The sequence below is a fragment of the Marmota flaviventris genome, chromosome 10, assembly GCF_047511675.1.
Source record: "Marmota flaviventris isolate mMarFla1 chromosome 10, mMarFla1.hap1, whole genome shotgun sequence".
Classification (NCBI taxonomy): Eukaryota; Metazoa; Chordata; class Mammalia; order Rodentia; family Sciuridae; genus Marmota; species Marmota flaviventris.
In genome coordinates, this window is record NC_092507.1 from 29,433,085 (window position 1) to 29,460,718 (window position 27,634).

Consider the following 27,634-nt stretch of genomic DNA (forward strand, 5'->3'; position numbering starts at 1 on the left):
AACTATACATTAAGAAAGCAAAAAGACAACCCACTATATGGTATAAAATATTTGAAAAAATTTAGCTTATAAGAGATTTGTCCAAATATATAAATTTAATTTATATATATATATATATATATATATATATATATATATATATATATATATATATATCCTGATTAAAAACTGAGCAAAGGACTGGGGTTATGGCTCAGTGGTAGAGTGCTTGCCTCGCATGTGCAAGGTCCTGGGTTTGATTCTCAGCACCACATAAAATTAAATAAATAAAGTTGTGTGTACAACTACAAAAAAATAAATATTAAAAAAAAATTGAGGAGCGGCGCGGGCGGAACCCAGGCTCGGAGGCTTGCGGTCCGCCCGGGCCTCTGCAGCGGGGGCCCTGGCGGAAGTGTGGGCGCCAGAAGCTGTGGACCTGGCCAGCATAATGCAGACTCCATTGGCCATTCCTGTGCCTGTGCTCCGGCTTCCCCGGGGCCCCGACGGCTTGAGTCGTGGCTTTGCCCCTGATGGATGCAGGGCCCCTCTGAAGCGCGTAGCTACTGAAATCCAAGAGTGTCCCATCCTTCAAGAATCTCCAGAATCCCAGGAACAGCGGGCCCGAGCTGCCCTTCGGGAGCGCTACCTCCGCAGCCTGCTGGCCATGGTGGGTCGCCAGGTGAGCTTCACACTGCACGAGGGTGTGCATGTGACTACCCACTTTGGAGCCACTGACCTGGATGTGGCCAACTTCTACGTGTCGCAGCTGCAGACTCCCATAGGTGTGCAGGCTGAGGCACTGCTTCCATGTAGTGACATTATTTCATACACCTTCAAGCTGTGAAGACAATATTGTGGTCACCCTTCTGCTGTGGGCTTAGCCACAGTATCCCATGCCTCCAAGTGTTCCTGAGCCAGGCACTGTGGACCCCACAGAGTTCTGAGCTCCCTGGGAATTTTGAACCAAGCACCTCTGGATTTTTGAGGCCTCCAGGGTCTAGTTGTAAAAGTCTGCAACCCTAGGAATTCCAGATCTCGTTGAAAGGAATGCTCTACCTTGCAGAACTCTGGACTCTACAGAAATATGGGCCAGTGCCAGTTCCTGAAGACCCGGGTGGGAGGGTGGGGGCTGGAGAAAGATGAACTGCATTGGAGAGGTTGCAGAATTCAACCACCCTGAAGATAACGCCCCAAAGCTCCCCTCCTGCCAAATAACCAATTATCCCAGGGGAAAAAAAAAATTGAGTAAAGGTCTTAAATAGGCATATATCCAAAGAAGATCTATTAATGGCTGATAATTGTATTTAAAAATGCTCAACGTTATTTGGCATTGGTTATTATAGAAATGCAAATCAAAATCACAATGAGATCTATCTACCACTTTATACCCATGTGATATGGCTTTTATTGTTGCCTCCAGCAACCCTGATTGGCATTCTGTTGCAATTTTAGGGGTTTGCTGTTGAAGTTAAATAACTATGATTGTCTAGAATTAACCATGATTTAGAAGTCAAACAATCATGGTTAATTAATTGTCACAAACTGCAGACCACAATAATTTCAGTGGTCTGACATTTTTTACTTCTGTGAAATTGTTCTAATCAAGTCCTCTGCGTCTTACCTTCAGTGAGCACATCATCCAGAAGTCAAGCCTGAACTTTGGTGAAGGAAGAGAGGAAAATATATTGAATTCAACCAATGATTAATAGCCAACCAATGGCCAAATAATTCAGTCAATCATGCTTATAAAATGAAGCCCCAATAAATATCCTGGCTTAGTGAAACTCTGCCTGACTGCTGTCATACCACCATCACAGAGAAGAACTATGTAAAGCCCATTGAGTTGGTCAGGATAAAATAAGGGACAGGACCAGCTTGCAGGGAAAATACACACAGGTTCTTGTGGAATTTAAGGATGTCAAAACCTGCTCCATCAACCACAGTGTGAAAGGCTTCAAGCTCAAGTGTATTCACCCTATTGGAGTCAGAGTGAGAGGTCAAAGACTCTGAATTTTAGGTCCTGTATGTTGGCCTATGGGATAATCTATGACTGTTAAATAAAGTGTTTGTACTATTGAAAATATTACATAAATAAAGCTTAGTGAAAAGCACTGACTGGTGAATACATTGATGTGTCAGGAAGTGGATATGTCCTGATTCCAAAGGGAGAGCACTTTTAGAAACTCTGCATTTTGAACCCTGTGAGACCTCACTCTGTGTTTCTTCATTTGACTGGTTCTGACTTGAATCCCTTCTAATAAAACTATAATGGTAGTACATCACTTTCCTACATTCTGTGAATCATATAAGCAAATCCTCAATCCTTGAGGGAATTGAGGGAACCCCCCAATTGGTAACCAGTTGGCCAGAAGTGTAGGTAGCCTATGGATACTTGAGTGTGACTGGCATCTGAAGTGAGAGCAGTCTTGTTAGGGATCATGACTGATAATCTGTGGGTTCTGTGATAACTTCAGGTAGTTAGTGCCAGAATTTTATTACTGGTTGGTGTCAAAATATTACCCTATGTCTATATTAGTCAGTTTTTTTTGTCACTGTGTCCAAAATACCTGACAATAACAACTTAGAGGAGAAAAAGTTTATTTGGGTTTATGGTTTCAGAGATTTCTGTCCATAGTCAGCTGGCTTCATTACTCTGGGCCTGAGCTGAGGCAGAACATCAAGGTGGAATGGTGTGGCAGAAGAAAGTTGCTCAGTTCACAATAGATGGGAAGGAGAGTAGAGGGCCAGGGGCCAGGGAAAAAATATTTAACCCCCAAGGCATGCCCCCAGGTAACCCACTTCCTCCAGTCATACCCCACCTGTCTATAGTTACTACCCAGTAATGTACTCAAATTATTAATCTATCACACAGATTAATCTACAGATTAGATTAGTTTTCATAGTCTGATCATGTCACCTCCTGCATTGGCACATGAGCTTTTGGGGGGAGGGGAATACCTCATATCCAAACCACAACAATGGCAAAAGGTGCAGTTAAGGATCAAGAGCTAGAGGCAGAGGGAAGTTTGACATAGAAGAGGACAAGTCAGTGTGACCAGAGAAATAGACTGGAGTGATATAGCTACAAGCTAACAAATGCTGCCAGGCACCAAAAGTTAGAGGAGGCAAGGAACAGATTTTGAGTTTTCAGATGGTTCATGACCCTGCTAACATTGATTTTGACCCAGTGAGCCTGATTTCAGACATCTGGGCTCCAGAACTATGAAAGAGCACATTTCTATCATTTTAAGGCATCAAGTTGTGATAGGCTGGGAGCCATGGCACATGCCTGTAATCTCAGCAATTTAGAAGGCTGAAGCAGGAGAATGGAAAGTTTGCAGCCAGCCTAGGCAACTTGCTGAGACACTGTTTTGAAATATAAATAGGACTGGGGATGTAATTCAGTGTTAAAGCTCCTCTAGGTTCAATCACTAGTATTAAAAAAAAAAAAACCCACAGTGTAATATGTTACTCCCATGAAGTATGGTAAAAGTGAAGTACAAATGTGCTTAGAGTGCTTACTTCAGCAGCACATATACTAAAATTGGAATTATACAGAGAATATCAGCATGGCCCCATGCAAGGATGACACACAAATTCATGAAATGTTCCAGATTTAAAGAAAAAAAATGTGTGTCTAGAGAGGTGAAAAAATTTCCCCAAAATCCTGCAACAAAAGAGGAAGGCACACAGCTAGTCCATCTGGCTCCAGATCCTGCACTCCTAAGGGCTATGCTACTCTATAACAAATGGACTAAAGATTCTCACTGCTCACTATCTTTCTGTTAATGCTGCATTAACTTCCTCACAACCTCCAAACTTCTGCTCCTTGCAACCCCACTCCTAGCTCTTTCAGACTAAAGGAAGAAAATGTATCCCCAGTTTCCCTCAGGAAAAGGGGTCTTCTTGACATAAAGATTCATAAAGTGGGGGCCACAAAAACATCTCTGGTTGAATGATCAAACTTTGTGGAAATAAACTTGTTTTTTACCACTCAGGATCATCAGTATAACAGCTTTAGTGTCTGAATAGAAACTGAAAACTTTATTCCCCACCATCCCCTCCAAGTTGTCATCCATTGCTTCCAGCCCAATTAATTCTTCCTCTTATGGTATACAGATTCCACTCAATAAATTCAAGAGTTACGTGATAGTTTTTTAGTTTTCAATGTTGATTCTTGCAATATGTTGGAAATCTTATTCTTTGCAATATTTAATCTTAGGATGAAAAAATTTAAATGTCAACTTAAAAATATGCAATGGGGTACACAATTTTTCAAAATTGTTTTGGAAGATGTGCAAGCAAAATAGTTGGCCCTTTGCCCAACTTCTTCTTTGGTAGGAATCCCATAACAACGAGAAAAAAGTCTGTGAGCTAAAAAGTAAAGGAAAACTAACTGAAAACAACTTCTACCAATTGGGAAAACATTCAGACTTAATTCATAATACAAGCTGTGCTAAGCACTGGATCTCCATTATCTCAGTTATTCTAACTAATAACCAGTGATGAAGGTTAATTTTATAGGTGAGGAAACTGAGGCTCAGAAAAGTTGTGATATACCTACCAATTAGTCCATAATAGAGCTTGAATTTGAACCCACACCTGCCTGATCCACACATCTGAGTTTTAGCCTCTTCACTCTGCTCTCTGGCAGACTGCTGGGCCTTCCCTAGCTCCTGTCCCTGAGAATGACAGTAACTGTCCCAGCAAGAGCTGGCAGCAGTGACATCAAGAGCCATGCCAGAAGAGAAGAGGCAAAGGAACAACTTAGGGAGAAATGGCAAGAAGACCCAAGGCACTGTGGTACCTGTTCCAATACTGGACAGCTTCTGACACGTGTAACAAAGGAAGACAGAGTGACCTCTGGTGGCCCAAGAGCCACCCCTCCCATACCATGTTGAGAGATAGGAAGGGTGGACTCTGCTGTCCTACCCTATCTTATTGGTTACAACTGTGGGTGATAAGGAAGGGGCAGGAAGGGGACACCTCAAACACTTGCTATCAGATCATTGCTATGCCTTCACTCCATGTTTCTTGGACATTCTTGGCATTTACCTATACCTCTTTTTTCCCTTTTTTATCTGTGATACTCTACCAACTTTTATTTCTCCCAAAAGTAACATAATGCCTGGAAATTATTTCTAAGAACTTATCTTACAATTTTTGTCTTATTTATTTAGCTGCCATGCTGTCTAGCTTGTGACTATTAAAACTTTTAAAATTATGCCTTTTATTATATCATACTATCCCATTTATTCTTTTTATTTTAGATTCCTCCTGATATTAACATTTCCTCTCTTGTCTTCCCTTTATTTGCATTTACCAGATATGTCTTGCCCACATCTTTGTTTTGAACTCTATCATTTTTTTAATATATATTTTGTATGTATTATACTGAGGATTGAACCCAGGACCACTCTACCACTGAGGCCCACCCCCCCAGGGCCCACCCCTGGCTTCTGTTTTTGTTTTTTTGTTTTTGAGACAGAGTCTAAGTTGCCCAGGCTGGCTCTGAACATTCCATCCTCCTGCCTCAGCCTCTGATTACAGATGTGATTACAGGTATGATTACAGGTGTACGCCACTGCACCCAGCTCTATCACTGTTTAAAATTTGTTTCTTATACACAACACATAGTTTGTTTTTAACTCAATCTGACAGTTTCTTTCAATGGGTAATTCTGTTTAGTTACATTTAATTGCAATTGATAACATTAAGTTCTAATAATTTATGATTACTATTTATTTTGTTTGATGTCTCATCCTTTTCCTCATTTTTGTCAGTCTGATCAAATTTCCATCTGCTCCCCTTTTTACTTGTTAATTTTTTAGTTCTGCTATACTTTTCCATTTTATGATTTCTTTTCTTTTTCCTATGCTTATTACAGACATTTTTCTGTAACATATATTTAAAATCTACTATTTGCCCCATAGAGTTGCTTTGTCTCCTCACTTCCTCCTTCCCTTTCCCCAGTAAGATCTTTCAGAATAATCTCATTTCCCCATTCTCCTTCAACCTGTTCACGTCCTATATTCACATGAAATCTTTGGATGAGTTTTACCACTCCCACAGGTTTATTTCCAGTCTTCAGGTTTTGCATAGATAATCTGGTACTCTTTCTTTCAGGCTACTACTGGAGTTTCTTTTGAAGTTGAAGTATGTCTCTTCCATTTCAGTAATAATTTTAGCCTTCATAATATATATTTCCAGAGAGTCAGTCAACATCCAATGGATATATATCATATACTTCCATAATCTGTCAGTATCCAATGGATATCCAATGGATATTGACATACTATATATAGACTATCACACAAAATACATATTATATAATATATATAAGCCATCAAAACACAAATATATAAAAGTTATATAGTTACATTAAAATAACGTGTAAATATATCAGCTTATATTTTAATATAACTGATTTCCTTTGTAATCATATGTATTTTATTTTACATGTTTAAAAACATCGAGAGAAGAGGGACTGGGGTTGTGGCTCAGTGCAAAGCACTTGCCTAGAATGTATGAGGCCCTGGGTTTGATCCTCAGCACCACATATGAATAAACAAAAATAAAGTTAAAAATCTATTGGCAATTAAAAAATATTAAAAAGAAAAAACATTCAGAGAAGAGGTTTATCGCATGTAAGAAAAGGCTAATTTGTGGCTGGGGGTATAGCTCAGTGGTAAAGCACTGGTCCAGCTTTACATGAAGACCTAGGTTCCATACCAACATTACCAAAAAAAAAAAAAAAAAAAAAAAATCACAAACAAAATTTAAAAACAAAAACAGGGATAGAAAAGGCTAATTCAAGGCTGGGGATGTCACACAGTGGTAGGATGCTTGTCTAGCATGTTCAAGGCCCTGAATTTGATCCTAGCACATGGATGAAAGAAAGGAAGGAAGGGGAAGGGAAGGGGAAAAAGGAAGGGAGGAAAGGAGGGATTGCTTGATTCAGCTACCCCTCCAACTTCAATTACCATTTCTACATCAATGACTTGCCCAAATATTTTTATCCAATCCAGACTACTCTTAAATTATAGACTCATATATTTACATATATACCCACTTAAGAATTGTAAGTGATGCTTTAAAGCAATTTCTAACTCAGTATGCCCAAAACCTAACTCATCTTCCTTCCCTGCCTGGTCGTTTTCCAGTGAAAACTTTCTCAGAAATAGCTCTGATAAGGCCAGAAGCCTAGGAATTATACTTGCATTCTTCATATCCCTCACCTCCATATTGAGTTTTTTCCAAGATCTTGTTGACTTCATCTCCTAAAATTTGTTTATATCAGTCTATTTTTATCCATAGTTTGAAACCTTACCTGTTTGACTGGAATGGGATGGGAGCATAGGTCAGATAGGTATGGACTGACAGGTAGTGAACGAGAGGTACATAAAAGAAAACTGTAAACATAGATGGTTTCTTTGGAACCTCTGGGGAAAGAATACTGGCAGATTTTGGAAGATGGTATCCTTTTCCCTTCATTCCTATCTCCATCTTTTTAGTCTAACCACACCCCTAGGTTGTACAACAGTGAAAAGGTAGAGCCTCAGACCTTTTGCTGAGCTTTCACAAGGTGAACCCCCAAGTGGAGACATTAAAAAACACGTGTGTGCTGGCAGGTAAGAGATTCCTCATAATATTGTAAAACTAATAATATAAAGCATAATCTAAATGGATACATAATCTCTTTCCTGATCACCTTCATCCATCCCTGAGCTCCTGGACCCATTCTCCATATTGCAGCCAGGAACCCTTTTAAATGTAAATGTGTTCATCAACTGCCAGTCTTTCTTGACTTCATTCATGTTCTGTACCACAGCCACTTGAGACTTTTTTCAGTTCCTCAAACACTCTGTGATCTCTTCTATCACAGGCCTTTCTATATGCTATCCTCTCTGCCTGGAATGTCTCTACACTCTCTTGGCTATGTTAACACCTACTGATTCCTCAGCTCTTAGTTCAAATGCCACTTCTTCAGAAAATCCTTATTGCAATCCAAGACAGGTTCAGACTCCCAGTTGTATGCTCTCAGGTCTTCCTGTCCTTTTCCTTCCTAGTACTTGTCACAGACTGTAATTACATATTTGCTGTTGTGATTATTTGATTAATATGCCATCTCTAATAGACTAGAAGTCCTAGGAGGGTAGGAAGCAAACCTCTTTTCAAACCAGTGTATCCTCAATCATAATACATAATGAAGGTATAATGCCTATCACATAGACATACTCAATTACGTGTGTGTGCTGGGGCGAGATGCATGATCAAGTGTCTGTATATGTGAAGCAAAGCAAACCTGGACTGCGGTGACCTCATAAAGAGACATCACACTGAGTAGCCCTCTCAGAGCAGCCCATTTACCTCCCTCAAAGACATCATCTGCAACATATAATAGAATATACCACCTACTTGTTTGGTTTCTGAATCATCTGAATCCACCCTCATTCAGCAATGTGGTCTATCAGCTTTCAGAGATACAGAAAACAATAACTGCCATTTATTCATTTGACCAATAGCTATTCTGTGCCTACCCCTGCTGTATTCAAACACTGGACTCAGATGGGTAAATACAGATGAACAAGGACAAGTTATCATTCTCAAAGAATGTATGGTTTTGAAGTACAGATATATAAACAAACTATAACTTCCTCCTTAAAAACACTAATATTATGAGGCACACTCACAGTTTTAAAGGATCACAGAGAAGGGTGACTACCAAAGCACTTAGCAAAAGCTTAGCTAATAGAAATGCTATGTAGAATGACTATCCATTGGACATATATTCAAACATTCTAAGCTCTAACTTCAGGCCTGTTCACACCACAAGAAAGCAATTTACTTGGACCACATTAAACAAGCCCCCTTTAAAAGTAACAATCACTAGGTTGCTTTTTATGTTCTTGGCTTTTATTGGTCACAAGAAACGTCCATATGGGGGGAGGGGAGAAAGCAATAGCCATGTAAATTTTGCTTTTGCATTTGTTGTTCAAATGTCTCAACTGCTTTAGAATATCAACTCACCATTTCCTAATTACGTTTAGAATTTAGTGATACAGAAACAAGTCAAAACTATGGTCTATCTTCTCTGATGAAACGATTTCTTTCTGATGACAAATTTAGGTTCATTTTTGTCCTGGTATTCAGGAAATGTAGAAATAAATTTCAAATGCAGTTAGTCATCTTTAACTCCAGGATAATTGTGATCTTTTTTCCTCTGGTTCTAATATTCTATTTCTAGTTTTGTAGCCAATTGTAAACTTTCTTTATGTTCTTATGGACAACAGATGGACTAAAATAAACTTAAGGTGAGCTGGAGATGTAGCAGCTCACTGGCAGAGTGTGTGCTTAGCATGAGCAAGACCCTGGGTTTGATCTCTAGAACTAAAAAAAAAAAAAAAGCCTTAACATACTCAGTCACTTTAGAACTATTTTGCAAAAATACATGACTTATGATAGTTAAAAGAATCTGGAGAGGGGCTGGAGTTATGGCTCAGTGGTAGAGCGCTTGCCTAGCATGTGTGAGGCACTGGGTTTAAACCTCAGCACCACATAAAAATAAATAAACAAAATGAAGGCATTCTGTCCATGTGCAACAATAACAAAAAAAAATTAGAAAAAAAAACAATCTGGAGAAACTGGAAGACTCACAGAAAAGGGACCAAAAAAAAAAAAAAAAAAAAAAAAAGTATGCCCAAATTCTCCATTTCAAATGTTGGGCAAACTGATCTTGGCATATAAGCTATGAGGTGTTGAAGACAGATCCCAGGAGGCATGGTCATTATTTACTATGTATGTATAGTAACAGAAAGGTTTTAAGCTTTTTTGGGATGACAAATCCTTCTGATGACCTGCCGAAAGCACTGCTCCCCAGGAAAATACAAGTACAGTTCCTAAAAGCAGAACCTTGCTGTGTTCTATTCATTTTCTAGAGCCTTAGAGAATTCAGATAAACCTGAGAAAGAACCTGCCTGAATTGCCAAGTCAGAAGGGAGCAGTGGTAAATCACCTATCAAGCCAATTTCCTAATGCTCTGATACCATAATTAGTTTAAGCCAGTGGGTTGTTGTCTGTTTTTAATTGTGTGTGTGTGTGTGTGTGTGAGATAAATCCATTTGATGAGTTAAGGTATAGGTCATCTATCCCCAAAATTCACCCACAAACATACCTCTCCACAGTTTTGCCCATAATTTCATGGGGTTCATGTACTTCCTAAAACCCATTCTCAGATAATCGGTTATGTTTAAATGCAGATTCCACCGGACGCGGCGGAATGCCCTTGAAGACCTTTTTGAATCGCTGCTCTTTCATCACGCGGACTAGAGGGGCCCAAGAGGTTACCGGGCTGCGAGTCCCCAAGACCCTCACGGTTTCCCCAGGCCCCTCCAGCTCTCCCCTCCCCCAGGCCTGTGCCGCGCAGGTGCGAAAACCTCGGGGCCACCCGGGCGCAACGGCCCGGGAGCAGGGGGATGGGACCCCGGGAGGGGCGGAGGCGGGGGTGGGGGCCTTCCCGGTGTTGCCTGGCGACGGCGCTCTCCACCCAGGCCGTTCCACTTCCTCGGCAGGGGCGCCGCGGGCCGCGCAGTCGGTGACCGACCTCCCGGAGCGGCCCTCTTCCGGCTTGCCCCCCTCCGCCGGGCGTTGGCGAGCTCCCGTGACGTCACAGGAGGCGGGGCCAGCGCCGCTGCCGGGTGCTGGAGGCGCCATTGGAGCCGGCTTGGCTTGCGAGCCCCGCTGAGGAGCCGGAGCTTGGGCCGCAAGAGCCGCCGCGTCCGCCCCTGGTCCCTGGCCCCTCAGCGTCATGGCGTGCGGGGCGACGCTGAAGCGGCCCATGGAGTTCGAGGCGGCGCTGCTAAGCCCCGGTTCCCCGAAGCGGCGGCGCTGCGCCCCTCTGCCCGGCCCCACTCCGGGCCTCAGGCCCCCGGACGCGGAGCCGCCGCCACCGCTTCAGACGCAGACCCCGCCGCCGACTCTCCAGCAGCCCGCCCCGCCCGGCAGCGAGCGGCGCCTTCCAACTCCGGGTAACCTGCGCTGCTGCGGGCTTGGCAGGAAGCCAGGCCCAGGCATTGGGGGCTGGGGTGTGGGAAGGGGTCTTGAACGCCGGGCAAATTCTACCACGGACCCCTTCTTTGCCTTAAGAAAAGGGAACTGGGGTGCTGCTGGGCCTGGCTGCTTCCGGGGATGGGAGACATCCGGGAAGGGTAGTGGCCCCTCGGTGTCGGTTTTCGGTTTTCCTGAAGCTGGAGAACCTAGAGGAGTGGGCACCAAAAGGAAGATGGGAATACCCAGGCCGCTGAGCCCTCCCCATCCCTGAAACCCCTCTTGTCTACGCTGCACCCCGCCGCCCTGCAGATCCAGTGGGCCATGGGAAATTGGATTCTGCTCACGAACCCGGCCTTGAGGGTGGCGGGTGGGGGCGGGTTACTCGGAAGGGGCGTTGAGTATGTGCAACTCAGCACCGAAATGTAGATTATAGGAAGACCTGATTTCCAGACGTCTTTAGGGACTAGAAGCCGTCTCAGAAGTCCTGGAATCCGATTTCAATCTGTTTCTAAAAGGGACTGGCCAAGTTTTATTCTATGGTTATTGTCTTGTACCGAATATGGCTCGAAATCAGTAGGTCATTGGCCAGAATTTGAGGCTTTTTCAACATACAGAGGTTCTTGTAGCAGGAATTCAACTATCTAATGCAGAGACTCTCCTTCAATAAGGCATTCCACTTTGGCCAAGGGAAGGTCTGGTGTGACAGTAAAGATACATATCATATTGCATTACTAGAGGGGAAAGTGCATCGACATTAATATTCAGCAGTTTTAAAGAACGTCCAGAAATGAGGGATTCCTAAAGTGGATTTTTGGAAGTTATTTCTTTGTCCGTTTTTCTGTTCATCAAGCTTAAAGCAATCACCTTTAAACCATTCTTTCCTTACCTTTTTTCAGTTACCAGTGCCTTTAGATTTCATTTCCTCCTTCCTTTACATATCTATAATGTAGATTTAGACCCTCGTTCCCACACCAAGATTGCTGCAGCCAGCAGAGTTCTCGGATTTTTTTTTCTTCTTCTTCTTCTTCTTCTTCCCCATTCTGAGAACGGAACCCAGGGTCTCCAGTACCGCTGGACAAGTACTGTAACACCGAGGATACCTACCTAGCCCTTGCCCGGACTTTAGATCCTTACTGTGTTCACTTCTTTTTTAAACCTTGAAAATCGAAGGATTTATCAACTATAACCATATCTTATCTAGTCAGTTTTGATGTTTTGTTTGGTTGGTTTTTGGTTTGGTACTAGGGATCGAACTCAGGACTGAGCTATGTCCCGAACAGTTTATTTTTATTTTGACATGAGGTCTCACTTAGTTGCTGAGGCTAGCCTGGAACTTGTGATCCTCCTGCCACAGCCTCCCAAGTTAATGCGATTACAGGCGTGACCTGGTCACATTTTTTTAAACATTTTCTTAAAACTCCGCCTCTACTCTTTCCCCCAGATCCATGTTGCTGTGCCTGTATCATGTTGTTTCCCCCGTGTTTGCTGATTCCACTGCGTAATTTCTTGAAGTGGCCTATCCATTACCCAATCTGCCCCATAAGTATCTCTATTCTACTTTAAATTCCCTGATCATTTAATGTTGAATAGCTTTATGCATAGAATGAAATCATATTTGGAAAGGTTTTTTTTGAAGGACAAAAGCAGGGGGCAGAAATGGTGTAGTCCCAGCTACTGGGAAGGCTGAGACAAGAGAATCACATGAGGCCCAAAGAATCACTTGAGGCCCAAAGTTCCACTGGATTTGTGATGTGTGTGTTTTTTCCCCTTCCTTCCAATGATCTTAGATACCCAAGGATTGTCTTATCTTTTGAGGTCTCACTTCTACAAAATGGAATTAATACTTGCTCCATTTATCATTTATTGAGGATCTACATAGATGGCTGCAAAAAGTATTTTTGAAAACTATAGTAGTAGGCTTTATGTAATTATTAAGTACTACCCTCTAGACTAATAGTGTTGTTCACATTACAATAAATGCTGAATAAATGATTGTTGAATGTATTTGGGAGCCTGAATATGGAAGTGTAATAATGAGAACTTTTGTTATTTTTTCTTTCTCTGTGTGTGCTGCGTATTGTACCTAGGGCCTCACACCCAGCCAAGGGCTGCTGTTTTTTAAATCTTAAAAACCTAGCCTTTGGAAAGATCGTGCCCCCCCCCACCCCCCCCAAAAAATTATGCAAACCAGTTTCTTGGTCATTTATGTTACATTTTATTTAAAATGAAATATTTATTTTTAAAGATCAGTTGTTTCTTGGGGGGGGAGGGTAATGGGGATTGAGCCCAAGGCTTACTTAGCTGTGCTCTAGCACTACCACTGCAATATATCCTCAGCTCCTCTTTTGTGTGATGGCTGGGGATCAAACCCAGGCCCTCACTCTTGCTAGGCAAGCACCCTATCATCGAGCTATACCTCCAGCATGTTTCTTTCTTTCTTTCTTTTTTTTTTTAAGAAAACTAAACTTTTTAATATATCTTTATTTTGTTTATTTATTTTTATGTGGTGCTGAGGATCGAACCCAGGGTCTTACACATGTGAGGTGAGCGCTCTACTGCTGGGCAACAACCTCAGCCTCCCCATGTTTCTTAATGCTTATTTGGTTCTATCAGGAGAGATATAGAAAGTATTAATGATTCATAATTTGATACTTTGGTTTAAGTGAAAGGTGCCTTGTGGATTAAAAAGGAAGAATGGGGAAGGGGATGTTAGTTGTTATACTAACAGAGTCAAGTAAAAAGCTAATGGAAAGTAAGTGTAATAATCAGTGACTTCATTTTACAATATCCCAGTTATCTCAAAGGTTGTAAACTTATGAATGGTCAAGAAACTTTTTTACTTGACATTAACAACAACAAAAAAAAGATATGTATAATAGAGCACTTTCTGTAGAAAGACCTATAGAATTAAGCCTTTTTTGCTTAAATTTTTAATGAGTAAATGCCAGGCATGAAAGGGGATTGTTGACCTCAGGGAGATGTGGATATGTTTATAAATATGGAGTGAGTCTGTATGCAAAGCTTTTTTTTTTTTTTTTTTTTTAAAGTACTGAGGATTAAACCTAAAGATGCTTTACCACTGTGTTACATCCCCAGACTTTTTACTTTTTACTTTGGAACAGTGTCTCACTAAATCTCTTGAGATTGGCCTCGAACTTGCAGTCCTCTTGCCTCAGCTTCCTGTGTTGCTAGGATTATAGTATTTTTAAAAAATATTTTTAGTTGTAGATGGAAACAATACCTTTATTTTGTTTATTTCATTTTTTATATGGTGCTAGGTATTGAACCCAGGGCCTCACACATCCTAGGCAAGCGCTCTACCACTGAGCTACAACCCCAGCCCTAGGATTATAGTCTTGCACCACCATTCCTGGCAGGAAGCAACTAATGGATCATGACTTGTAAGTTGGAGAATACATTCTGACTTGAGATAGCATTTTAGTTGGCTGGGTCTTAAGTGGAGGAATGGCACACCCCCTTGTCAAGCAAATGGAAACTGCTAGAGCAAGGGCCCCAAACTCTACAGGAACTGAAGAACTAATAGTTTCGTTCACCTAGCTTATAGTGGGAAAGGGACCTGGGAAAATAAATTGGGGCTGGGTTTTGAAAGATATATTCAAGAGTTTGAATTTTGGTCTAGCAACTAGGAACCATGGTACAGTTTTTTAGCCTGATAGAACCTGGAAGAACTACTTCAAATGAGAAACAAGGAATAAAATTAGCATCCACTGGGCTGGGGACATAGCTCAGTTGGTAGAGTACTTGCCTGGCATGTATAAGACCCTGGGTTCAATCGCCAGCACAACAACAACAAAAATAACATCCACTGTTAAGGACTTTTGCATTTTTCTTTTTAAAAAATTACTGTTTTCTGTTCTATGTTCTTCAGGAAAAAAAAATCACACCTACTTCCTTATTTCTCCTTTGGATGTTCATATTCTTAGACTTAGTAGTCTTTCTAATATTGTATCTTTCCATTTGTACACTTTACCATACAGGAGGCTGTTAAAGAGGTTTGTTTATCAAAGAACTTCTGTTCTCTTGAGCATTGTCCTCATACTTGTCCTTTCTTGTTTCAAGTCATTACAGTTTCTTAACATCCTTGTATTGAATCTGGCAAGTATGTGCTTGAGGAATAGTACATTTTAAAAATGAAGTGAAGACTTTGTAAATTCAAGGATCTAAAATAGGAACTTCATAGCACTCTTAAAGGAAAGCATTGTTTATCCTATATTGTTCCAGAATTTAGATGGAGAGTTAAGGAGTTTACCTATGTGTGAAGCTATTTTGAGTTCATACCATTTGTTAGACAGTACCATAATTTATTATAGCATTATGAATTACTCTTTGATTTTTGATTCACATAGGCATTTGACATTTATACTAAAGATCTTGAATGACTTCCCAAGATATAGTCACGTTTATTAAGTAAAGAGCATTAACATCTCCCACCACTAAAAAATAGGTTATAGCAGCATATACACAAGAATAATTTGAATTGAGACAAAGATGATATAGTTTTCTGGGGTTTTATGTTTTGTGGGGTTTTGTTTTGTTTTCACCCTTTTTGTTTGTTTTCACCCTTTTGGGGGGGGGGCAGTGTTGGAGGTTGGACCTGATCCACTCTACCACTGAGCTTCATCCCAGCCCTATTTGTTTGTTTGTGTATTTAACTATCTACCTACCTACCTATCTTCAAGACAGCATCTTACTATGTTGCCAAGACTGTGTGCAAATTTGGAATCCTACCTCAGCCTCCTGAGTACTTGGGGTTACAGGTGTGGACCATGATGCCCCAGCTTTTTTTTTTTTTTTTTTAATTAGGGAGGCTTTATAATGTCTGGCAGGTGAATGTAGTATTACACTGCAAAAATGAAAAACTTGAAAACCACATCCTTCCAGATTCTTTTTTGTCTCTAGGAGTATACTTCAAGGTAATTTTTGGTGTTTCCTGGACTCCCTTTAATAGCCTTAGCAAATTTGGTTTGTGATTTTCTTGACTCAGAATAGCAATCTTTTTTTTTTTTTTTCCTACACCTCTGCCCTTTCCTTCTACTCCCTGCCCTTTGTCCTATCTAAAGTTTCTTCCCATGCTCCCTGCCACCCAGTCCCCATTATTGATCAGCATCCTCATATCAGAGAAAACATTCGGTATTTGTTTTTTTTTGTTGTTGTTGTTTGTTTGTTTTTTGGGGGGATTGGCTTACTTCACTTAGCATAACATTCTCCAACTCTATCCATTTACCTGCAAATGCCATGATTTTATTCTCTTTTAATGCTGACTAATATTCCATTATGTGTATATAACATAGTTTCTTTATCCATTCATCTATTGAAGGCCATCTGGGTAGGTTCTACAATTTAGCTTTTGTGAATTGTGCTGCTGTAAACATTGATGTGGCTGCGTCACTATAGCATGCTGTTTTTAAGTGCTGTGGGATAGCTAGGTCAAATGGTGGTTCCATTCCAAGTTTTCCAAGGAATCTTCATACTGCTTTCCAGATTGGTTGCACCAATTTGCATTCCCATCAGCAATGTATGAGTGTGCCTTTTCCTCCACATCCTTGTATTCTTAATAGCTGCCATTCTGCAGAATAGCAATCTGAATCCTACCAAGTGTTGTCTCTTGTAGGATCAGAAAATTCTTGTCTTAGCTCTATGACTGTAAGCAATAAATCTTAGCTTCTCCCCTAATCAGTCTCCAGGCTGTGAAAATAGTTTTTGTTGTCTTCCTCAAAGATCTTTGAGTCTCACATGGGACAAAAGCTTCATTGTTAGAAGGTGTTGGGTGATAAGAGACTCACCTCTTAATACTGTTATCTCTGAAAATGTAAAAAAAATAAAGATTAAAAAATAACTTCTGCTGGGCACATTAGTGCAAATCTATAATCCCAGCGACTCAGGAGTTTGAGTGAGGATCACAAGTCAGTAGCCAGCCTGGGCTACATAGTGAAACCCTGTCTCAAAATTTAAGGGGGGGGGGGGAAGGTTAGAGATTTAGCTTGGTGGTAGAGCACCCCCAGATTCAATCCCTAGTACCACTAAAATAAAACAAAAATAATTCCTGTTAGACAAAGGGGGGTTTCTTTTACTATAAATTGTACTTATCATCTAGCACACAGCAGTTCTGATCTTCATTGCTATGAGAAAACAAGTGTGGGGAACTGTTTGGGTGGCTTATGCCAAAATAGCTGCTGTTCTACTCATTGTTAAAATAGCAATAAGAGCACACTATCTGGGGCTATGGAAGGAGTGTTTGATATAGTATCAGTGTTCATTTTTTAATATAAATACCATGGGGGGAAGGCAGGAGATTTGAGAACTGCATGCTAAAAGGAATATTTAAAGTCTAGTCGAAAGACCTGTCCTCCACCTTCTGAAGAAAGTTGGAAAAAATGACAAAGTGAATGCTTGTTTGTTTCTTTTTTGTTAGAGCAAATTTTTCAGAACATAAAGCAAGAATATAGTCGTTATCAGAGGTGGAGACACTTAGAAGTTGTTCTCAATCAGAGTGAAGCTTGTACTTCAGAAAGCCAGCCTCACTCCTCAGCACTCACAGCACCTAGTTCTCCAGGTAAGCATGTTTTCATGGGCAAAATGGATATTTAAGAGTTTATAAATGGTATTTATAATAGTGGCTTCCCAATCCAGAATTGATCTTTTCTAAAGTAATTAAATTAGTAAAGTAGTTGCATAAAGTAGTTACTGCTTAATACTTTTAAAACCATAGTCACAAAATTGGATTAATTTGTTTGGTGGTCTTCCACCTAGTACAAGAGCATGTTCCTCTATAACTGCAGTGTGTCTGTTGGCCATAGGAGAGCTATTTAGTCTTAACTTTAAATAAGTTAAATAAAATTTAAGTTCTTAAATTTATTTAAGTAAATAAATCAAAACAAGCATAGAATCTCAGTGTTTGAGGGAATCTTCTTGGTCACTTTGTGAATCAGCCTTTCCTACCATTTCCTCCAAATAGTCAGCAGACCTGTGTTTGAACATCTGCAGTGGTGGTGGGCTGTCTCCTTTAATAGTAGAGGAGTTTGTTTCCTCACAAACTTGACAGTCTAAAGGTTAAAAAATTTCCTTAAATTAAGTGCATGTTACATATGTGCAATCCCAGCAATTTGAGAGGCTGAGGCAGGAGGATCAAAAATTTGAGGCCAGCTCAGCAACTTTATAAGACCCCATCTCAAAAAAATTTTTTTTTTTTTTTTTTAAGGGCTAGGTATGTAGCTCAGTGGTAGAAGTACTCCTGGGTTCAATCCCCAGTACCAAATAAACAAATAAAAACAAGTTGCCTTGATTAAGAATTATCTTCTTATAGAAGTTGTTGTTTGCCAGGAAGTAAAAGGTCAGGGGAGAATGGAGAGAAGCTGCTTAACAGGTAAGGAATTTTTACCTTTTGGAGTGATGGAAATGTTTTAGAACTAGGAAGAAATGGTTGTTTAACAACATTGTGAACAATTCAGTTGCATTGTATACTAAATGCAACTGAATTGTTCACTTTAAAATGGTTCATTCTCTGTTATGTGAACTTCAGCTTTAATATATTGCTATTACTTTTTAAAAATTTTTATTTATTCATTTTAGTTGTTGATGGGCCTTTATTTTTTATTTTTATGCTGTGCTGAGAATCGAACCCAGTGTCTCATATATTCGAGGCAAGTGCTCTACCACTGAGTCACAAACGCAGCCCTATATTGCTATTAATATTTGCAGTGCTGGGGATCAAACCTAGGGCTTCATGGTATGTTAAGCAGGTGCTCAACCACTGAGCTACACTACCAGTCAGGTAATTTTTTTTTTTGCCCCTTGGTACTGGGATTGAACCCAGAGACTATTTATTTATTTTTTTAAGTATTTCTTTTAGTTGTCAATGGATCTTTGTTTATTTATATGTGGTGCTGAGAATCGAACCCTGTGCCTCACACATGCTAGGCAAGCACTCTACCACTGAGCCACAACCCCAGCCCCTCCAGAGGCACTTTACCACTGTATACCCAGCCATTTTTTATTTTGAGCCTGGGTCTCCCTGAGTCGCTTGGGGCCTCAGCCTCTCAAGTTACTGAGATTACAGGTGTAAGCCGCCATGCCTGGCAAGTTATTATTTTTTAAAGTTGTCTTCTTATAATCCAAATATTTTAGCTCTGGAACAGTAAGTACCTTTCTAATTGTCTTTGCATGTACTTAAATGATGGAGCTTTCAAAGTCTCCCCTAATAATTTTTTTTTAGATTTTAGTAATATAACTTTAAAGTACTAGAATATGTTATGGGTAGAGAAATTATTACAAATGATATTTGTGAACTTTGTGGACCAGCAGGCAAGTCTGGATCACAAAGTGACCAAGGAAGATGTTTCAGTCATGTTTCATTTCATTTGTAGGGCAAAATATATGCTCTTTAGTTTAAGCAAAAATGATTTATTTCTGGGTATTAAATGGCTTAAACCATTTGTTTTTCTGTGTTAAATGACTTAAAGACTAATAGGAGGCCGGGCGTGTGACTCAGTGGTAGAACACTTGCCTAGCATGCATGAGGCACTGGGTTCAATCCCTGGCACCACATAAAATATAAAATAAACAAAAAGAATGAAGTTATTGTGTCCATCTACAAATAAAAAAAATATTTAAAAAACAAGTAGGGATGAAGAAACAGATCCTAGTGTGATCTCTGAAAAACACCTCAAAACTGGATCATCACTGAGGCTGTTGCTTTATTTTGATCAGGAAATCACCTTTGGGATCTGTTGCTCCAGTTGCCAACTCCAGAACCAGGCTCCTTATCCTTTAGCCTCAACATTGAAATAGGTTCCTGGTTTAAGCTTATCCACCCACTTACTTCAGTAATGAATTTAGATCTTTTGTGAGTGAATCTGATTAGTAAGACCACGACATCTGAAATCTTAAGCTACCAAGGTTTTGAATTTCATAGTCTGCTGGCAAAGAGACAGAAGGGACGCTAGAAGGAGGGTTATAATAGGTATTAATAAACATTTAAGCAGGGGTATTCTTAATGTTTACCATGGAAGTTCTCATTCTCATGATAGATTTCTATATGTGTGTGAGTGGTTTTTTGTTGTTGTTGTTTTTTTAATGTTCTGCAGTGCTGGGGATTGAATGCAGGCCCTTGCACATATTAGGCAAATGTTGTACCATTCAGCTACAGCCCCAGCCTTTCTTCCTTTTTTTTTAATTTTAATTTGAGACAGTGTCATCAAGTTATCTGAGCTGGTCTTGAACTTGTGATCCTCCTGCCTTAGGCCTCCCAAGTAGCTGGAATTTTAGGCGAGCACCACCAGCTTGTTTCCTTTAGTTTTAATTTAGAAAGGAATTCTTTGTGAATATGTTTGAACTTGTTAACATGATTCCGTGACCTTAAAGGTTAATGCCTTTGATAAGTTTTTTTTTAATATTGGGCAAGTCCTTTGGTCTCCTGAGCTTCTAATTGCCCATATCAACCAGAATCACCTGTGGAGCTTAAAAATAAAAGCTGCCCAAGCCCTGCCACAGAATTAAATCAGAATTTAATTTAAATCTTTTCTTGTTAATTTTACAGATCTTGTACCTACTTCATTAAACAGGTCTAGATGATCTCCAAAGATCAAGTAGCTCTCATGTTCTGAATCTATTTTCCCTAATCTGGACTCGAGATTTTATACCCTTTAAACTTTTTGTTCTTGTCCTTATGAAATGAGCATTGAATATGAATAGATTCTTATGGCATCATAACTTTTTCTTACATCTGAATACATGTTGTTCTTCCTATCTCAGTTTACCTTTGGCTTTGCTTTATGAAATAAAGGTAGAAGCCGAATTTTATGAAAATACTCATGTAACATAAAGATATAATTTTTTTCTTTTTTTGGTGGTTGTGGTGCTGCTGGGACGCTCTACTGCTGAGCTATATTCCTTGCCCTTATTTTTTATTTTGAGTCAGAGTCTCACTAAGTCACCCATGCTGGCCTCTAAATTTGGGATCCTTCTGCCTCAGCCTCCTGAGTAGCTGGGATTATAGGTGTGTGCCACCATGCCCAGTTTTAGTTTTTATAATCTTGAGGATTGTTTATATAAATTGTTAATTACAAACCTTAGAGCCTTAATGTATTATATAAACTATATTTATCTTTTGGTCAGGTTCCTCCTGGATGAAGAAGGACCAGCCCACCTTTACCCTTCGACAAGTTGGAATAATATGTGAGAGGCTTTTAAAAGACTATGAAGATAAAATTCGGGAGGAGTATGAGCAAATCCTCAACACCAAACTAGCAGGTAGGCCCAGGCAATAATTATGCTATCATTGTTAAATATAGGATTCAGTAAGAATTAACCCTCTGCTAAGTAACTTTAAAAAGAATAGGGCTTAATGCAAAAAAGATCATTGATTTGATCTATTATGTTGGTTAATCGGTGGTGGGATATAGTACTAACTTCCCACCAGGTGTTTGGGAGGAGTACAGTATTGTTCATTTTTAAAGTTCTGGATGGGATCAATTTGTGAATATGGGAAATTAGGCATCTTGTGATTTGAGAGGTATAATAGAATATAGAGTCTTATGTGAAAGGAAGGAATCTGAATCAGGAATAGAGGGCTGGGGATATAGCTTAGTGGTAGAGCATTTGCCTAGCATGCCTTGGGTTCAGTCAGTTCCTAACACAGCAATTTTGGGGGGATGGGGGTCAGGATCCTCTGAATCCAGAATAGAAAGTAGTGCCTGATTAGTGAAAAAAGGACAGGGTTAGAAATGAGTGCAGTGATGCACACTTATAATTTTGCTTTTGTGAAGCTGAGACAGGAAGATCACAAGTTCAGTCCATTCTGGGCAACTTAGACCCTGTTTGAAAATAAAAGTTTAAAAAAGGACCAGTGCTGTAGCTTAGTGGCGGAGCACTTGCCTAGTATTCACAAGGCCCTGGGTTACATCCCTTGGTACTGGTGTGGGGTGGAAGAGCACAATCTATGTTGGGATCAGAGTGGTTTTAGGTTTCGACTTTCTGTAACAATGTCATTTTTTAATCTGGTGACCTACACAGCATGGTTCATTAGAATATTAATTGGTCTGGGGCTGGGGCTGTAGCTTGATGGTAGAGCGCTCAGCTCGCACATGTGAGACATTGAGTTCGATCCTCAGCACCACATAAAAATAAAGATATTGTGTCCAACTACAACTAAAAAAAAATTTTTAAAGATATTAATTGGTCTGATTTATTTGTGTGTGTGTGTGTAGACACACACACACAAACACACGTGTATATATTAATGTACATGTATATATATTTAGCAGTACTGGGAGATTGAACCCAGGGTGCTTTACCATTAAGTTATATCCTCAGCCCTCCCTATTATTATTATTATTTTTTAATATTTATTTTTTAGTTGTAGTTGGACACAATACCTTTATTTGTTTTTATGTGGTGCTGAGGATCGAACCCAGGGCTTCGTGCTTGCTAGGCGAGCGTTCTACCACTGAGCCACAATGCCAGCCCCTCCTTTTTTTTTTTTTTTTTTTAATTAGCTACACATGACATTACAATGATCTTAATTCATACATTTGAATCAATTTGGGTATAATTTCTCATTTTTCTGATTGTACAGATTGCAGAATCACATTGGTCATACAGTCACCTATATACATGCAGCAATTCCCCTCCTATTATTTTTTATTTTAAGACAGGACCTCACTAAGTCGCCCAGGCTGGCCTCTAAAATTGGGATCCTCCTGCCTCAGCCTCCTGAATTGCCGGGATTACTGAAGTGCACACCACTGTATCCCGGTCTGCTTTAAATTGAGAATTGTTGTGTTAAACAAAGTTAAATAGATTCTCTTATAGAACTTTGGATCCTTTAATATACTTTATATTTTAAGAAAATAACTCTATAGAGGATGGGAGTATAGCTTGATAATAGAGTATGTGCTTAGTATGTACAAGGCCTTGGGTTCAGTTCCGGTATCAGTTGACTCTAAGTTACTTCCATTTTCACAGATATCAGGCTACTTCTACCTTTCTAATGATTTTCCCTTTAGAGAGTGGTATTTCTGCAGAATTATCTACAATTACATAGTATAGGATTTTCTCTTAGGTTTCTGGCCATCCTGCCTCTTCCATTCATGTTTTTTTTTTTTTTTTTTTTCCAATGTGTATGTTAAATTTACGGCGAAAGAGGACTTCAAAACTTGGATTGGGCATGGTGGTGCACGTCTGTAATCTCAGTGGCTTGGGAGGCTGAGACAGGAGGATTTCAAATTCAAAACCAGCCTCGGCAATGGCAAGGCTAAGCAACTCAATGAGACCCTATCTCTAAATAAAATACAAAATAGGGCTGGGGATATGGCTCATCATCAGTGGTTGAATGCCCCTGAGTTCAATCCCTGGTACCAGTGCCCACCTCACCCCACCCCTTAAAAAAACAAAAAACAAACAAACAAACAAAAAACACTTGATGTCCCAGAGGCTGGGGATGTGACTCAGTGGTAGAATGTTTACCTAGCATGCAGAAGACCCTGGGTTCAGTCCCCAGTACCAAAAAACAAAACACTTCATGTCTCAAAAGCAGATTTGCTAAAACTTGCTGACCTGTGGTAGTGAAGCACGTATTTCTTTCTTGGTCAGGGGTAGGTGATGAAGTTTATATAAGGGAAGAGGTTTTTTTTTTTTTTTTTAACGGGGCATGCCCTTGCTACTGCCTGAAACACATTTATTGCCTTCAGTCCAAGACACTGGATGAAGGACAATTTATTATTTTTATGTACAGAAATGCAACAGCATACATTTATCCCAGTTTAGTGGCGAGTTCTTTAGCCTTTGCCTTTTCCAGCTTGGCAATGCGAGCCACAGATTTTGGACCCAGGACGTTGCCTCCCCAGTGGCGACGGATCTCATCATATCTGTCATTGTAGTTGGTTCTGATAGCTTCCACCAACTTAGCCAGAGCTCCTTTGTCTTCCGAGTTAACCTGTGTGAAGGCAACAGTGGTGCATGTCTTCCTGTGAACCAGACGTCCCAGCCTAGCCTTCCCCTTGATGATGCAGTAAGGGACTCCCATCTTGCGACACAGGGCAGGCAGGAAGACAACCAGCTCGATGGGATCCACATCATGTGCGATCACTACCAGCTGAGCCTTCTTGTTCTCCACCAAGGTGGTGACAGTATTGACCCCTGCTCGAAGGACAGGTGGTCTCTTTGTGGGAACATCCCCTTTGCCAGCAGCCTTCTTCTCAGCCCGGGCCAACAGCCTCTGCTTCTTTTCCTGCTTGGTCTCAGGTCTGTACTTGTGGGCAAGCTTAAGCAGCTGGGTGGCTGTTTGGCGGTCCAAGGCCTGGGTGAACTGGTTAATCGCAGGAGGCACTTTCAGCCGCTTATAGAGAATAGCCCTTTGCCGCTGCAGCCGGATGTAGCGGGGCCATTTTACAAAGCGGGTAAGGTCCCTTTTGGGCTGGATGTCCTGTCCGATGCCGAAGTTCTTCGGCCTCTTCTCGAAGAGCGGGTTCACTACCTTCTTAGCCTCCTGCTTCTTGACCACGGCGGGGGCCGGGGCCACCTTCTTCCCCTTGGCCTTCTTTCCCTTCGGCATCTTGATAGGCAGGAGGAGAGAGCAAGGGAAGAGGTTTTTAGGAAAATATTGCCATAGATGATCAGTGATAAGTCTAGGAGCCAGGAATTTGGATTTGAGATCAAAAAGGAAGAGATCTTAGAGTGACCTTTATAAGGAGGCTTTGAGAAGCAGAGAATTCAAACTGGGAATATAGATATGATCCTGATACTTGATTCTTAAAAAATTGGGATTGGAGGCAGTTTCTGGGATAAGTACATGCTGTTTTTTCCCTCACAGAACAGTATGAATCTTTTGTGAAATTCACACATGATCAGATTATGCGGCGATATGGGACAAGACCAACAAGCTGTAAGTATGCCAAGTTTTTCTTTGGATTTCCCAAGTACTGAGAGCAAGATGTTGACACAGAATATCTTGTCCCCTGAGAGCAAAAACCCTGTGAAGTAAAATAATAGCTAAGAATACTTTGTGCCCAGCACTGGTTAAGCCCTTTAAATCTTCAGTGACTCTTAACATATTCCTCACAGTAACACTAAGAGAGAGGAATCATTAGCCTCATTTATAGTAAGAATAGCACTTAAGAGAGCTTAAGTAATTTGCCTGAGCTCATGTAGCTATTGGTTCAGCCAGGATTAAAACCTACAGTATTCTGGCTGTAGCACCAATATTATTTTGTTTACCTATCTTTTCTCCAGAAAGGTGGTTCCAGTTGTTCATTCATGAAAGTTGTTTCCTTAAGCTAGCTAGCTTATATATGATCAGGGGATTTTTTAACTACCAATTACAGCATAAATTATAAATATATCTAATTGAACCTGAGCCAGGTTTCTTATATTCATAAAGTTTAGTACCTTTTAAATTGTGACACACATGCTGTTAATGAATGTTAGAAAAGCATGACAATACATTTTTTTTTTTTTTTTTTTTTAGTATTCTTACCCTCTTTTGCTTTTTATTCCTAATTTGCAGATGTATCCTGAAGCTTTCTTGCATTATCTGGGTACCAGGTTTGACCTCAAGAGATGGCTGCTGTACACTTTTTGCAACTGGTTTGATATCACATTTCAGCTCCAAAACTTTGCATCCTGAGAACACTTAAACGTTTCTGCAGGTCCATTTTATACAACTTGAAAGACCTTAAAACTTTCTGGTTGCCACAAGCATATCTTTCTTTTCTGCTCATCCAATAAACAGCTGTGCCCTACTGTGATAGATTTTCCAAACAAAAATACCTGGAGCAGCAGTTTAGCAAAATATGCCTTCAGTGGCACTCAACAAATGGAGTTTCCCCAAGCACAGTTCTGTAAGAAGTGTGTGTGAGTGTGTGTATGTGTGTGTATGTATATTTTAAGTTATTATTTGTATTGTGCAAATTTTTTTTTGATCTTGGGGATTCTGGCTGTGAATTTGATGCACGACAATTATGGTTAAAAACATTTGCTTGGTCTATAGAAGATCATTAATGTTTTGTGACCATATAAGTTGTAACAGTGGATTGTTTTATGTGTAGGTATTATTGTTAAATACAGGGACTGTTTCCAGGCACAGAATATGAATCATAAGTTAGGATGGACATTAGATGTGATTATGATGATATAGCAAAGGTCTACGGTCCTAGATCTACAAATGTGTGGTAAGAAGTTAGAACAAACTGGAGACAGGCCATTGACACATGGACTCTACCTAGTCGTGTTAGGAAAAAAAAAAAAAAAAAAATCTTTGACTCCAAGCCTTAAAATACCCCGTGGAGTCGCCGCTCACCTCATTCATACAATCAAAGAGCTCCCTGGACACTGAACCTCTAAAGGGAAACAGTCTCTCCTGGAGCATAAGCATTGGGGTTTGCTCGGGAGCATAGTATAGGTGAGCAAGGGACTGGGCCAGGCCCCAGCAGCACTGCTATTTTGGAGGAACCACTTCACCTTTGTATTAGTTATTAAAAATACAATTCAGATTCTTTGGTCAGGTTCTCCCAAATTCTTCTGAGGTGTCCATGTTCAACTGCTTGAGCTTTGTTTTGGCAACCCCCTACCCGAAGTTGCTTATAGGCTGTTCTTCACCTTGTTTCCAAGGCTGCAGAGCAGAAAGTAGCCTCTGTTTTGAGGAGGTGGAGTTAAGTATACATTTATTTTTTACTGTGACTTGTTCAGGACCACATTTTACAAAATGCCTTGTTTCCTTTATTGTTTCTGGAAAGGAAAGTTCTATTAAAATTGTTTTAGTTTGAACATAGAATAGTTTTTTTAATTATGGCTTATTTTGAAAATTTTTGAGTTTAATTCAAATGTATGCCAATACCTTCCAAAGTAAGGTAATATTCAGAGACAGTTGTTCTGATCAGATGGCTTAGAGAAATTTCTGGAATATTCACATTCGAAGATTCCTTATTAATGAATGTCTGACTTAAATCTAACCAAAAACTGCAACATTATTCTTTGTACATTTTCATTATATAGTGTTAACAAGCTTAGTTGCAAATAAAATACTTAAGCTATTTGTTTACTTTGCCTTCTTCATACTGTGATAATGTTTATTATTTCAAATAACCTACATCGGCTGCTAAACCCATTTACCCAGCTCATCATTGCATTGAAGATTTACAGACTTTTTTTTTTAAACCCAGCATTGAGTTTTAAATAATTAAAGAATGATTTTTACTTCATACTTGGAGGGTAATTTGTTTCATCTCTTTCCCCCCCCCAGCCCAGAGTAGTTACCTGTTCTATAAGAGGAGTATAGCAATAGCTATATAATGGGAGTGGCCCAGCAATGGAATATTCACACGAAAACAAGAAAGGGGTGTTAGTAGGGGCCATCAAAAGTTGTGAAGGCTGCCAGGAGCAGTGGCACAAACCTGTAATCCCAGCTACTTGGGAGGCTGAAAAAAAGGATGGCAAATTTGAGGCCAGCCTGGCAACTTAGCAAGACTCCCTATCTCACATAAAAAATAAAAAGGCGGGGGGCTGGTATATAGCTCAGTGATAGAGCACCCCTGGGTTCAATCCCCAATATCGGGAAAAAGAAAAAAATAGTGAAGGCTAGACTGGGAATGAG

The 27,634-nt window shown here is 40.2% G+C and overlaps 3 protein-coding genes and 1 non-coding gene across 4 annotated transcripts; 3 read left to right on the plus strand and 1 right to left on the minus strand.

The window, feature by feature from the left end:
• The first annotated feature begins 341 nt into the window (after positions 1-341).
• On the plus strand, positions 342-838 carry LOC114094301 (gem-associated protein 7-like). The gene has a single exon (XM_027937405.2). It carries the CDS (start codon positions 428-430, stop codon positions 821-823), a length of 396 nt encoding a protein of 131 aa, XP_027793206.2. The 5' UTR covers positions 342-427; the 3' UTR covers positions 824-838.
• Positions 839-3,493: 2,655 nt separating this feature from the next.
• LOC114094543 (U6 spliceosomal RNA) lies at positions 3,494-3,599 on the plus strand. Its single transcript, XR_003583055.1, has one exon. It is a non-coding gene; the product is annotated as a U6 spliceosomal RNA (small nuclear RNA).
• A 7,066-nt stretch (positions 3,600-10,665) lies between these two features.
• Positions 10,666-27,244, plus strand: Akirin1 (akirin 1). The gene is made up of 5 exons (XM_027937154.2): positions 10,666-11,006; positions 17,462-17,602; positions 21,163-21,297; positions 24,857-24,928; positions 25,550-27,244. Exons 1-5 carry the CDS (start codon positions 10,787-10,789, stop codon positions 25,558-25,560), a joined length of 579 nt encoding a protein of 192 aa, XP_027792955.1. The 5' UTR covers positions 10,666-10,786; the 3' UTR covers positions 25,561-27,244.
• LOC114094166 (large ribosomal subunit protein eL8) lies at positions 23,718-24,624 on the minus strand. Its single transcript, XM_027937153.3, has one exon. The coding sequence runs from the start codon at positions 24,596-24,598 to the stop codon at positions 23,798-23,800; it is 801 nt and encodes a 266-aa protein (XP_027792954.1). The 5' UTR covers positions 24,599-24,624; the 3' UTR covers positions 23,718-23,797.
• Positions 27,245-27,634: the final 390 nt, after the last annotated feature.

Bases quoted from the DNA above. Each gene is read 5' to 3' on its own strand.
- LOC114094301 (XM_027937405.2), top strand. From the start codon at position 428: ATGCAGACTCCATTGGCCATTCCTGTGCCTGTGCTCCGGCTTCCCCGG.
- Akirin1 (XM_027937154.2), top strand. From the start codon at position 10,787: ATGGCGTGCGGGGCGACGCTGAAGCGGCCCATGGAGTTCGAGGCGGCG. The intron at 11,007-17,461 runs GTAACCTGCGCT...CTTTTTTGTTAG, and splicing joins GCGGCGCCTTCCAACTCCGG to AGCAAATTTTTCAGAACATA. The intron at 21,298-24,856 runs GTAGGCCCAGGC...TTTCCCTCACAG, and splicing joins CCTCAACACCAAACTAGCAG to AACAGTATGAATCTTTTGTG.
- LOC114094166 (XM_027937153.3), bottom strand. From the start codon at position 24,598: ATGCCGAAGGGAAAGAAGGCCAAGGGGAAGAAGGTGGCCCCGGCCCCC.